The sequence below is a fragment of the Mytilus californianus genome, unplaced genomic scaffold (genome assembly GCF_021869535.1).
Source record: "Mytilus californianus isolate M0D057914Y unplaced genomic scaffold, xbMytCali1.0.p SCAF_3, whole genome shotgun sequence".
NCBI classification, from domain to species: Eukaryota; Metazoa; Mollusca; class Bivalvia; order Mytilida; family Mytilidae; genus Mytilus; species Mytilus californianus.
In genome coordinates this window covers 5,289,722-5,304,578 of record NW_026262679.1, presented here as the reverse complement: position 1 = coordinate 5,304,578, position 14,857 = coordinate 5,289,722, and the positions used below count along the sequence as shown (strand labels likewise).

Below are 14,857 nucleotides of genomic sequence, written 5' to 3'. Positions count from 1 at the left end.
TATGTTTAACTATTATGTATATCTTTCTTGCTGTTTAAAGTTGTTTTGTTTTATCTGTTATGGTTTTCAAGATAATAGACAAAAATGGAAAAAGGTAAAATTTCTATCTATAGAGGTATTCAAAATAATTGAATAAACTTTTTATCCCTATGTTCCATTTTAAGGAAAGCCAAGTCGACATTCCGCGCTCTTTTTAGTTCATTAGAGTACACAGACAGCAATATAATCAATTTGAAAATCGGCCTTAAAAGAATTGAGAAAAAAGTTTTAACACCAACTTCACCTTTGAGAGTTTCAATCTTTTTTGGTAAAACTTACATTAATCAAACGACAGGTCATTAAAATGTACATCATTCATATGGCAGATGATGCATGCATATCAGGAGATGCTAAACATATTGATACACCCAATCTTACTCCATTTGGAGTTAAGTGATTCCCTCAGTTGTTGTTTGTTACCTTCGATTGTCTTCCTAATCGATTTATGATATCCGTAAACTACTGCTGCCTTTATTTATGAATAAAAGTAGATCATTGCTAGAACTGAAGTAGAAAGTTCTGGGTCAATGATACCAATTTGGGTTTAACAGCACACCAGTAAAGATATCCATTCAATGGCTGTAGATTATACTCAAACAAAAACTACCATGTTAATAAGGTTTGGAATGCTTTTTTCTAGGGGTTTAAATTTCACCAAGAATTCTCAATATCCAAATATTGGGAAGCCAACATGAATAAAAAGGTGTGGAGCATAATGAGAACCTATTTCAGATTTTAAAAAGAACACTGACAAATACAGTTAAAGTTAAGTTAAATGGGTTATAAAATGAGGGCGATACAACTTTTAAAACAGGCAGGTTTACCTTAAATTTATTGTTCATATAAAACACATCATTGAAAAAACATCAGACATTGTCACAACGATATAGCGGATTCAAAGGAATTAAGGTAAATTTCACATCATAATTGAATTTTGACCTATACAGAACTGAGATCAATGGAACCACTCATTGATTATAAAAAACAATCTACCTTTTGGGAAAAAAGCATTAATAATCAAAGAATAAATGAAAGGACTATATCATGCTTTGTACAAGACTAACATGCTGATCAGTATTTTATAGTGTTGGCTTGCAGGGTATCAGTCAGCAGGAAGTCATGTCACAAACAATCTGGGCACAGTATTCTCACTCTGAGCCAACGAATCTTTAATTGCTCTTATTACTACATGCTGCATGTTTGGTGGAAAAAAATTGAATAAAATGAGATAAGGGGTATATGTCAATAAAACAGTAACAATACCAACTCAAGTCTTTGGAATTTCCCAGCAGTCATCAAACCCATCCATGGGCTCTGAAAATCAAAGATAACATGCTGCATACAGGAGACTACCATAGTAGTTTGGTTACATGTGAAAATGGAGCATATGGCATTGAAACAACCCCACACATTCAACAAAACCTGACACCTGGTGGTCACTGTACAATATCCAATTAGAAAGTTGCAAAATTTTACAGCTGAACTGAGTTAGTTGAAAATAAAATAAGAGTGCACACGCCTGTTTTACTGACCATTGATTTCAAGTTGAAAGTCTAAAAGATAAAGGTTTTACTACAAGTATCACATAAACTAAACACAAAAAATTAACAATGACCAATGAACCACAAAAATGAGGTCAAGGTCAGATGAAACCTGCCAGTCTGACATGTACCCCTTACAATCATTCCATACACCACATATAGTTGACCTGCTGCTTGTAGTATCTGAGTAACGGACCTATCACATAACTTTAACCTTGATCACTGATCCATGAATTGAGGTCAGGTTAACCCTGTCTGACGGACATGTAGACGTTGCAAGGAACCCATATACCAAATATAGTTATCCTATTACTCATAATAAGTGAGAAATTCACATCACAAAGAAACTGTGATTTTTTTTCAAGCAGTCACTGAACCATGAAAATGAGGTCAATGACAATGGGCATATGACAGACGGAAACTTAGCTACATAAGGTATCTGCATATAAGGTATGAAGCATCCAGGTTTTCTACCATCTGAAATATAAAGCTTTATAGAAATAGTTTATGCCGCTGCCAGATAGTATTACCATTGTCTCGCAAACAACTTTTGTCTAGCAAACAACCTATGGAGCTAATGCAATACTGTATCATCAAAATACTTCTTGGTCCAATCCACAAAATTTGGCATCCATGAAATAATATAAGTACAATGTTTACATTGTTAGTATGTTAGTATCAATAAAACAAATATATTAAGAGAAGAAAAAGAAACTTATAAACTGATTGACAATACCTTATACAAAAACAACAATAGATATCAGGATTTGGAAACATTTTATTTACAAACTATTTGGCACTGTTGGATTTATCACTATCCAATGTAATTATCTGGATATAAACTGAAACAAATTATAATTATATTTCTGAGACCATCAATAAAACATATACATTCTATGACAAAATATGATTTAATTACATCTTAATGTCTATTCCATGTATAATTACAATATGTTTGATACTTTCCAACCTTTCTATTGATTTGTTTACCTTTTTTACCAGGTAGCATCCTAGTATTCACTGTTTTACCATCAATATAAAGGCTTGATGAACGCAACAAAAGATTAAAAGAGTTTCAATAGAATTGTTACAGAAACCAGAAATCATTTTTATAAGTTTTATGGACACAGGAACAAATATTGAAAAATCTGATATCCAGCTCCGTAAAAAACTATAATTGTTTTGATTTGTTTTGAAATGAAATGAGCAAAATTGAGTATAACAAGGACACTTAAGCAATGAAGATTGCCAATTGGAATGATTAAGTATAATAATTACAACTTATTTAAATAAAATAGGTACTTATACCAGAAACCAGTTACCTGTAATGCTTTGTTTATGCAAAATCTTAAATGAAGGTTTTTTAATGTGTAATTCTTCTCATTCTTTTATGGCTCTATGGCATTAGGTTCTATTTGTTTTTGTTGTATTGTTGGTCAAATCAGCAACTTGTGTTATTACATATAATTCTTAAATGGTGTTTCACTATCTATTTATGATTGATGGCATGTATGATCCAAAATTATTCAAAGGTCAGTTTTTTATTAATATTGTCACATATGACCTATGCTACTGATTCAATAATGACATTAAGAAACAACCCTGTAACAAAAATAAATATGCTGTTTGCATTCCCCTTACGAACCACAGTCAGGGTCAAACTGAACAGTACCATATGCTCATATTGAAACTCATAGATATAGTATTGAGCTTAAGCTTTAGTTTTAACTTTATTTTAATGAAACACTATTAAGAGCAGTGGAATGCTTCCAATGTTGTTTTGACAATTTTCCTTGTAATCAAAAGTCAAAATTTATAAAAAAAATCAATAAACATAACTTATATTTGACACAATTAGAGATATTAATGAACTATAAGCTTCTGTTTAAATTTTAAAATAAAACAAAAAAAAATATTGATTTTGATCAGTGAAATGCTTAAGGAGCATTTTGTCAATCTCTGTTAATATATTGAGCATAATTCTAAAAATTATAGAATAGGACTTGACTTCATTTTACGTAGTTAATAGCATAAAATAAGAAACATTAGGCAATAACTTTCCAATATAAATGACCAAATCAATTTATTCAGCATTTAGCTACATATAATACATTAAAATTGGAATAACTTGATATCACAGAACAGTATTGGAATGTAACATTTAATGATAATAATCTACAGATGATTAATTACATTAAAAAAAAAAACAGTTAAAAAATGAGAGAAAATATTACAATTTAATTATTAATGTCCTCTTTTTTATTATCACTAGCCCTGCACATGGTGCCACATATAAGAACAAATTGATTTCTGTCACAATCGAATGATATAATGGTAATATGTGTACCTACCAGTGACAAACATTTTTTTCAGTTGAAGCTATCTGTCCCCCTTAACAGCTTGTTACTTATTGATGGCAGACAACATGGACTTTGACATTTGTTCATGCAATTTAAATCTTCTTTTTTCAAATAACATATGTTTTTGAATAAAACAACCACATTTAAATGCATAAAAATTTGGATCACAATTTTATATCAGGCTTCTGCCACTTCACAGCATGTTCTGAAGAGTAGCAACAGATGATGACGTTGATATTGATGTTGGAGTGTTCATCACTATGGCATACTCACCCACAGCCTGAAAACAATAAATAATAATAAAATTTAAACTGCCAAAGCCCTCTATTAAACATAAATATGAGAAAAATGTTAATCATTTTCTGAGGTTTTAGTTAGGTGTATGTGAACTAAAAATCAAAAACATTTGTTAGAAATCATGCAGTTAAATGTTTCTACACATCATGTGGTTTTAATTTTAAAAAACCAACTCAAATTGAGACTTTATCAAATCCTTGAGTGTTTATCAAATATGAGAAAAAGTATCATTTGAATGAATTTTTTGACTGACTAAAAAATCCGATGTAATGTCAATAAGACATATCTTATGAACTTGCAACCTAATTCAATGTAAAGGTGAAGTCAGTACAATTAATTTTTATCATCTTTTATAATTATATTTGAGTATTATCTTTTGTAAACAAGAATTCTGCCTACCAGAACATTGCTCGATTCAAACCAGACATTTCAATTAAATATTTCATCTGATTTTCTTTCACAATATAAAATGACTATAAATACTGAAGACATAGGGCAACAAATTATAATTTAAATATTTATATAAGGCAACTAAGGGCATTATTAGAAGTTACAACATTGGTAACTGAATTCACAGAAAGAATTTTTTTGCAGTATTTTATGAAAAAATATGGACAATCAGAAAGGAATCCATGTTGTGTAAACCAATTTTCTCCCAAGTGGTAAATTTGATTTTTAAATTTTATCAAAAGCTGTTAAAATAGATCAAATGCTCAAAAAACATTTCTGAAGGTAAAGTCACATGAAGCAAACTGTTTCACCTGAACAATGTTGATTAGAATACCAATAACTTTTCATAAGCTCTGAAATTCAAACTGAAATGAAAAATGACCCGTTGTGAAAAAAAAAAACCCAACTGGTTGACATTTGCATAGTAAGGGACGTAATGCTTTAACAAAATCAGCAATTCTTTTTCATACTGGTTAAATTCCTTAAAGTTGTAAGAGGAACTTCTGCCATCTTGGATCATAAAATAGCAGAAATCAATCAGTTTAGATATTTGCTGAAATATGCAAATTTTGAGGCAGGAATGTATTTCATTCATAAGACTTTTCAATTAAGTGAGGAAAATAATGTGATTTTATTCATAAATATGATAGATTTTAAAAATTAAGAATTTTTTTTGATATATTTCCGAAATTTTAAACATATCTTTATACGGCAATATAACTCTGATATTTTGATTTTATCAAGGAATGTACAGTATATTTTTCTAATATGTATTATGGAAAGAAAAAAATATACGGTAACTCATTTTTATCATTTAATATTCTAAAAGCAATTTATAAGAGCTATCTTGTATTTTATTTTAAAGTTCTGTAAATTAGTTTTCTTTCTATTCATATGATAATGCTTTTACCAATGTAACTAATACAAAATGTGCCAATTTTCTCAACCTGTACTTTAAAAAAAAACTCAATGTCATTTTCATTTTTGGAAAAAGCACAGTATTAACTATATTTTGACCAGAAGGAATACATTTGGTTGGTCGTTTGCTTGAAAGAAACATGAGTGTATAATAAATCAAACAAGTTATGAATACCTTATAAATGAGGTTATACTCGTCTTTAGTGTGAACTACACCAGCTCTCTCTTTCCTCATTTTATACACAGTGTTAAGGACATTGACTGACCTCTTGTCCTCAAAAGATCTCATACATATGTCTATAGTAATTAGAGCACCTGTCCTTCCTGTTCCTGGGCTATAAATGTTAAACATATGTTAATATTCAGATGACAAAAAAATAACACATCAAAAATACTAGAGAAGCAATAGATAGTAAAAGTACACAAAATTGATTTGTTTTTATGTGGATTTTATATGCTAAAAAATTTATTACAGATACTAGGTGAGCAACCCAGTATATGATGAGGTAACATCTTCTAGGTTTTTTCACTTCTTCATTTTTAGACTGAATGATCAACCTTTTAGTTCAATTTTTTTTTAGATTCAAAACAAAGATGTAAAAATGTAGAAAAGTAAGAATGATTGATTGCTTTTTGTTTGCTTTATATCCAGTGGCAAATATTTCATACATTATCAGGACAAAATTTGTGCAATCTCGCAAAATCCGAACTCTAAAGTCAAATTTAGACAATAATAATATACCTGCAGTGTACAACAACAGGTGCCCCACTGTCTTCATAGTAAGGTCTGGTATCTAATACAAACTTTACTAAGGAGATAGGTTCTGGTGTACTGTCTGATGGCCAACATGTATACCAGAAGTGACGAACTTCTCGCACTAAATTGTTCTACAAAAAAAGTCAGTATTACAGTTAAATAAAATGAAAACCTATATGATAATAAAAATATGATATGAGACAGGAACCATTGCCAAAGGCTCAATGTGATCATTTGTTTTTATCATTCATTAATCATTTAATTCTTTGTTGAAATAGTATACTAAAACATTAGTGGGGCTACAGTAGGGTAACCCCTCACATCATAAGGTCACATCTAAAAATTGAATCATGTCATCTGTCACTTTTAAGCAAATACACATTTTTAAAGGTCATGGGTACTTTTAAATGAGACGTCAGGTTGCAAGGTCTTCTGCAAACCCCCCCCAAGGTCACAGGTCAGACCATGTTAGAGCCACATTAGGAATAAAATAAAATTTTAATTCTTCGTTGAAATGATGTACTGTTAAACTTTTTGGGACACTGTAAACAAACTATCAAATTTCGCAAAAAAAAGAAAAATAACACAAATATGAATCTGGTGAATCGGTAAAACTTGGATTTTCCCTTATATAAAAACATCAGAAAATAAAAAAAATAAATTGCTGCAATGTCAGCTAGAAAGGACTAAATCTAATGCAAAATAAAGTATCAGCAAAAATAAGGTGTACAGTAATTCAGATCAAACTCACATATATGACATAGAAGTTCTGGGTTTAACTTTCAACAAATGTATACATACTGTATCTTATCTTACTACCAGATTATCACTTGATGTAAAGGGTTATAAGTACTGGTAGTCTATATATAGAACATATAATCTGAGTAATAGTGGACAACCTACCTAAAAAGAATACCAAACAGACCAAAAATATACTACTTCTTATTCTTGTATTGAAGTTTAATTATGCAGTTAAACCAATTCTGATTAGAAACAAGACCAAAAACCATGTCTGGACCTGTGTTGCACTGTGCTGTTTTCAAGAATAGCCTTCAGTGCCATGAAGATTGTAGAAAATATATAAATGTATACCTAGAAACTTTTGAGTAAAGGAATAGAGTAAATACTAAAATAAAAATTTAATAATTTTACAAACATTTCACAATTTTTTTAAGCTACTGGTCCAGTACCAGTTACCGTCAGAAATTCACAGTTTTTCTCAAATAACTTAACAGGAAATACTTTTGGAAATATTCTTTTATCAAGAAAAGGGTTACCAAAAATTAGGTCTAGGACCATAGATTTGGACTTTAATTGCTCTTATATTCAGTGATAAGCAGGGTTTTTGCTTGAAATCTCATTGATATGAGAACCAGTTAACATCACTTATGAATCTAGTTCCTAAATTATAGAAATGTCCTATTAATAAGAAAATTGTTGTCACGTTTTGCTGTTTGAGGCAAACAGAGATGGAGGTTTGTCAAATGAACAAACAATATCGTCATTTCGTCCATAAATTCCGAATCTCTCTGACGTTCACTCAATCTAAACAGATCTCAAATTTATGTCTGGAATTAACAAGTTACACTGCGTTGAAAGGGATCATAGAAATTGATTCTAAAATTAATAAACCTTTTATATTCCTTTGAAGGAAATTTTTTGTCCAAAGTAAGTTTTGATATTACTTTATCTAAAATCGAGGGTGTCATAAAGTTATGACGTCATGTCCCAGCACTTGTATCTTCCAACAACGGGGTAAAAGAAAAAAAAAAATTTCCTAGTCTTGATTGAATCAAACAAAACCAAGTTTTTTAAAATAAAGTATTTTATGAAGATGATAGCAGTATGCTGCATTTACTCAACATGCAATATTTCATTTATGCTATTGCAAACATTTTATAAAGGAAAAGTTTTATGATTGCGAACCTGATGCTCACACATTTTTTGCATGAAGAAAAACATCCCAATAATTTCTGAATTTTTCAGAACTTTAAATAGTTCAAGAACTAAACAGTACAACATATAAGTTTATAACTGTTTAATGAATCTTTCTCTTTTGAATTGTATACATACCTCTATATCTTTGATTTCTAATACTGATACAATGTATTCCTGGTGAACTTCTTTCTTCTTCAGAGTAATAATAAAATCACTATAGGTCAATCTGTTCTCCATACCTGTCTTCTCTGGCCAGTATGGTATACATCTTGGCTGGAAAAAAAACCAGTCTGCATTTGGATATAAGGAATAAGTGAAACAACCTAAGCTATGTATAAGTCTTAAATGTTTTTCAGTACTTTACAATGTCTACAGACCATTCAATTCCTTTAAACCAAGATCATGATGATGTACTGAGAGCCATTATATCCCAGCTCAATGTGGTTGACTATTATTTGCGGTAAGAAAAATGAGACAAAAATTTCCTTTATGTGCATGACATTTAATAGATATGTTTATAGCAAACTAGAAGAACATCAAACTAACTAAAATTTTCACACAGTTTGGCATACCATATATTAACAAGCTATGACAGAGTTGCTGAGAAAAATGTGACAGAAATGTGTTACGGACAGAGGTAAACCAGTATAGACCCTCTTTTTGGAGCAAGGATATAATAAATGAGTAGTCAAATTATCTTTCAAGCAATTTATAATTTACACCTTGAGTCATCAGATAACAATTTTATGTGCGCACAATTTATTCATATTTTGAGTAACCTTAATTGTATTAATGTATGTTGGAAATCAGCCTTCAAAATATATTTTCAATTACTGTGACTTGACTGTAAGTGTTGCTCTCCACCTATTGCAACTTATTCAAAATTCTGACCAAATTGCAATTTGTTTAATAAACCCAAACTGTTCAACTTGTTAGAAATTTGAACAAACTGCTGTAGAAAACCACAGTCAAGTCACGAAAGTGCAATGTGGTAAAATAAAGCATACTTACAATCCTATAAGACTTCAATGATATTATGAAAAATCTGTCTAACAGTTTGTATACAAATTTTATTGTTATTGTCATGCTAGAGGTGATAGTTAGTAGTAATTTTGAATTGCTATAAAAATGTCCAAACTAAGCTTTCATACAATTTTTCTTTCGAAAAGTCTTCTATATTCATATGAATCAGACACCATTTTAATAAAAACATCTTAATATTCAGTAAAATATATGTGAAATTACAATACATTGTTTATAAGTTTCCATGGGAGATAACCTTAAATTATTATTCATTTGAATATAGAAGACTTTTTGAAAGAAAAATTGATTATCTCCCATGTAAACTTATACACAACGTATTTTAATTTCACATATATTTTACTGAATATAAGATGTTTTAATTCAAATGATGTCTGATTCTTATGAATGCAGAAGACATTTGGAGAGAAAAAATTGAATGAAAGCTTAGTTTGGACATTTTTATAGCAATTCAAAATTACTATCTATCACCTCTAGCATGACAATAACAATAAAATTTGTATACAACCTATTAGACAGATTTTTCATAATATCTTTGAAGTGGAATTAAAGTCTTGTAGGATTGTAAGTATGCTTTATTTTATCACATTGCACTTTCACGACTTCACAGTGGTTTTCTACAGCAGTTTGTTCAAATTTCTGACCAGTTGAACAGTTTGGGTTTATAAAACAAATTGCAATTTGGTCAGAATTTTGAATAAGTTGCAACTGGTGGAGAGCAACACTTACAGTCAAGTCACAGTAAGTGAACCAGTATTACAGTTAAGTTACAGATTATAACCCAATAGAGTGAGGCCTTGTAACTATAACTTCAACTTACTGTAAATTCAAAAATTATTGTGTGCATTTATTATTGCGATTTTATAAGAAATTACAAAAATACAAGATCTATTAAAGCGATTTCAGGAAATCTGCATACAGGTATATGTATCAGATATCAGAATATGAATAGCAATACTCAACAAGTTGCATTATAAAAACTTTGCGATAACTTCTGAATTTACAGTGTTATACCTGTCCTCTCTCATCCATATCAGTTAACATCAGTATGACCCTTGATTGCTGTTCCCACACCATTCTCCAGAAATCACCAGCTGTACTAGACAATGGTGCCTGTGTGGCTATGTAAGCTCTTAAATCTTCTTTATACCCCTATATAAAAATTACAATCTGTTTAAACACTTGTTTAGATTCTACTGGTTGGGTTCAAATTATATACTTCAATAGTGTAAAAAAATCATTTTATTTATTTTCAGCTAGTGCAAGTAAGGCCTTTAAGCATGGCCATTGTTCTATGGACAACCTAAAATCTGTGACTTGAAGCTTGCAGTTTTCATTAAGGACTAGAGTGTCATATTGGTATAGACCTGAACTAAAGGATAGTGATAAGAGCCATCACAGAGGGCCCTGCTGCTTGTAAATAAGTAAATTTGTGACGAAAAGTTAGAATTAGTCAGGGTTATTCCATTTAGTCTTACCAATTTTTAAAACTTGAATAATTGCATCTTTGAATAATTAACAAAACAGTGTAAATAAAATCATCATAGGTACAAGGATTAAAATTTTGCACACCAGACATGCATTTTGTCTACAAAATACTCATCAGTGATGCTTTAATCAAAAAAAGAAAAAATCCAAATAAAGTACGAAGTTAAAGAGCATTGAGGACCCAAAATTCTGAAAAAAGTGGATTGATTTGCAGTTATAAATAGTTTTATTATCTCTCCTGACAAAATCAAGATTCTTTGATTCATGAACTCAGGTTAATAAAAAAATATCTTTGAAAATCAAATAAAATGTTTATACAAGTGAAGAACCAAGAATAATGAACTTTTGATTTTGTCTTAATATTCACAAATTTAAAAAATATATTATAAAATTTACATAATATATTATTAAAGCAACAATACTAAGATTTCAGCCACCAGATGGGGTGAAATGGATGCTGAGTTTAACAGTATCGATCTACCGTAAGTTATACTTTTCAAGCTGTATTTAGTTTAACATCATATTATTATTATTTTATGGTTTGTTTTATATTGGCTTGTATTCTTACATGTCATAAGTTTTATTATCTATATAGCATCAATACATTTTCTGATTTTAGCTGGTAAAAGTAATTGCAACCAATTTGCTGTACAACTTTTACCGAATTAGAAACTTCAAATAAAACTCTAATCACAATTAAAAGATGTAGTTTTGGCCTAGAATATTTGAGGATTTTCTGTTAACCATTTGAAGTCAATTTCTCTCTAAATATTAATCCTTACCGTTATGTAGTTGGCATTGATATAATCTGAGAAATCTTCACCTGGAATCTTCTGTAACTTTACTCTGGAATGTGGAACTGTATACAAAGAAAAGGAGTAGCTACACAATGTAATCTGATATGAGTATGAAACTAAAGTCCCTAAAATTCATTATTAGTCTATAGTGCATCAGACACACAAGATTCTATTATCAATTTGGTATGTAAGCTTATAGCAACCTTACTATTAGTCATATACATATGTTGGTTATTTTTTAAGAACTTCATCCTGTCAACCCTAGACAGACTTTTTTTTTAAACATGATTTTATCATAAGACTTGCCTTTATACATAAACATTGCTATCTTGACATATATGTTATTACTGTTATAATATAATTCTATGTGTGATTTAATATAATAAATTAAATGAATTAAATAAAAAGAAGCAATATCAGAGATTGAATTTGAATATAGATTCTACCACTGCATCAAATGTCATACGATATTTATCCACTCAAGACAGTTAAATTTTCAAATTTAAAATGTGAGGCTCGTCGAGCATTTTAAATATTTATAATTCAACTGTCAAGAGTGGATAAATATCATATTGCATAAGATTTGGTGGTGGAATCTGTTTCTCTAATGATTTTTAGACATATATAGACAATTCTAATCCTTCTTTTTGAATGAATTGCAAAAAGATGTGTTCTTTTTATGTGATGTCAACAGGCATGGTTGCCTTTTTTTCATGACGTCATAATAGGAGATTCAGAGGAAAGCAAGAAAAAATTTAAAATCATACTCGAATTTTGACCAATTAAGAACTGAGATGAAACAAGCCACACGTTGATTAAATAAAAATAATCAACAGGTCAGGAAAAGGATAAATCAGCAAGGAATTAGAGAAATATATTTACACACAATGTTTTTCAATGTATAAAGTTGATGACATTGCAGACATAAACTTACATGGAAGTACATTGGCAAATCTATTTTTATCTTCTGCTCCAACTGGCACACATGACAGTCTAGGTGTTTCATTTGGAATCAACTATTTATAAATAAAAAGGCAAACGACATGAAAAACATATCAAAATTAACATTTAATTCCATGAGATAAAAAGTAAGATTATGAAACACAACCAAAATATAAAAAAATAAAAACTTTTAAATTCAATAAGCAATAAGGGGAGATAATTTGTCATAGAATCCAAGTTTAAGTTTTTTTGATGGACACAACATGTGTTGTTTCATATATCAAATTAAAATAGGATTAACTTAAAGAAAAAAAAACTCCATTAAAAGTGTCATTCAAAGATGCAATTATTCAATTTTTTTCAGTTATCTGTTGTTTTACTTTTGATATTCAAATTTCTGTAAATCTTTAACAAATAGTATGAAGATACATTTAACAATTATAAGTGCCTGGTTAATTACAAATAATGTTTATTTCACATGAATTATGCACTTTTGACATTTACTACCTGAAATTCTTGACAGATAGCATCAGTCTCCAAGGAAAAATCTGTCAGTGTTGAATACATTAGTGGATGAGATGGATCATTACAGTTCTCCTGAAAAGTAAACAAAAATTTAAATTAAATTCACTGCTTCAGAATTTAATGCATTTTGGGTAATATTTTTTAATTATTATTATTCTACATAAGGAAATGCCTGTACCAAGTCAGGAATATGACAGTTGTTTTCCATTAGTTTAATGTGTTTGAGCTTTTGATTTTGCCATTTGATAAAGGACTTTCTGTTTTGAATTTTCCTTGGAGTTCGGTATTTTTGTTATTTTACTTTTTTTTTCAAAAGCTTACACCATTAAAACATTGACTGCCTTCTATCAATATTCCACCTCTGACATTTTATTGATTTAATTACTTTCAAACTTTTTTACTTCATGTTCATGCTTTCTATAGTTTTGTTATCACTAAATGAAGTAAAGTGATCATCCCCTGTGTTTATAATGATAACTAAAATATATTTACATCACTGATATCTAAACCTGGATTCCAGAGTCCACTGTTGGGTCGAGACTTGGATACAACCCCCAAAGCTATTGAGTTCAAACTCCTGGTAGATAATCGGCTGGAACAACTACCACTCCCAGGGAAGTAGGGGTGCATTCTTTTTCCTGTTCTCTTGTGAATTATCAACTGTAAAGCAGATTCTAAATACTTTGTAAATATAGACAAACTAATCCAAGAATTGTATATGGAATAATATTCCAAAAGTGTCTGACCAACACATTACTTCATACATACATCTATTGCATGAGTAGGTCAATATTTTTGATATTTGAATTCTTGGTTAATTTATTCTTTTTATTACATTGACTTTACATATAATCAAATTAAGAAATAATTCTTTCAAACCATGTTTTATGCTCATTTTAACATGGTTAGGCATTATATTTGTCAATATCTTTACACCGAGCTTTAGCAGGATGTAAAGATATTGACAAATATAATGCCTACCCATGTTAAAATGAGCATAGAGTATGGCATGATAGAATTATTTGAATTCTAATAGGAAATTTTTTTTAGATTTTGTACCTGGAGGCTGACCTTTTACACATGTTTGAAAGGCAGCCATTTTAAATTAATGAAGCCAAAACGTAATAAAAAAAGAAATAAACCATATAAGATAAAATAAATTGCTTCGCCGAGCGCAGCTGGATACGACTGCAGAGGTCCAACCCTGAGCAGTTAAGGCAAAAAATTAAATGTTTGACACATAATAGGTTTCTGACACAGAATAACTGTAGTCAAAGAACTTAGAATTGGTTATATGATTTGAATTTATATTCAATTTTTTTGCTTTTGTGCAATTCACTATGCTGTTGCGAATTGCCCCCCCCCCCCCCCCCCCCCCCCCCCAAAAAAAAAAATTTACCCCCCCTTTCTTTTTAATTTCTAAAATCTGTAATGAGAAAAAAAGAATTGTTCCTCCGCCCCCCCCATTTTTTTTCACCTCCCCTCCCCCTCCCCTTTTCCAATCAAAAAATCTTTCCCTCAAGATATGGTCATTATCTCAATTCAAAAATGATTAGATACGAGATTTGATGAGCTGGGGGCATTATCAGTTTATTGATTTATCAGATCGGCATCATTATTACTGTAATCAGATTATTTATAAAAAGTGATTGATTACACTGACAGATTAAAACAGACTATTTTGACCGTTATATGGTAATTAATCTTAATTAAAAAAATGGACAGATTCATGCTGTGATGTTCACTTAGCAGATATATTCAACA

At 30.0% G+C, this 14,857-nt stretch overlaps 1 protein-coding gene across 2 annotated transcripts in view; it reads right to left on the bottom strand.

The window, feature by feature from the left end:
* Positions 1-2,340: 2,340 nt before the first annotated feature.
* The window catches only part of LOC127733869 (uncharacterized), a 31,968-nt gene continuing 19,451 nt past the window's right edge, over positions 2,341-14,857 (bottom strand). For both annotated transcript variants that reach the window (XM_052243314.1, XM_052243315.1), the window contains exons 5-13: positions 13,586-13,753; positions 13,076-13,165; positions 12,561-12,642; positions 11,612-11,688; positions 10,356-10,493; positions 8,436-8,573; positions 6,348-6,493; positions 5,781-5,940; positions 2,341-4,220 (exon numbers count right to left, since the gene is read on the bottom strand). In XM_052243314.1, coding sequence (XP_052099274.1) covers positions 4,134-4,220; positions 5,781-5,940; positions 6,348-6,493; positions 8,436-8,573; positions 10,356-10,493; positions 11,612-11,688; positions 12,561-12,642; positions 13,076-13,165; positions 13,586-13,753 — 1,086 coding nt within the window. In that variant the 3' untranslated portion in view covers positions 2,341-4,133. The remainder of the gene's footprint in view (positions 4,221-5,780; positions 5,941-6,347; positions 6,494-8,435; positions 8,574-10,355; positions 10,494-11,611; positions 11,689-12,560; positions 12,643-13,075; positions 13,166-13,585; positions 13,754-14,857) is intronic.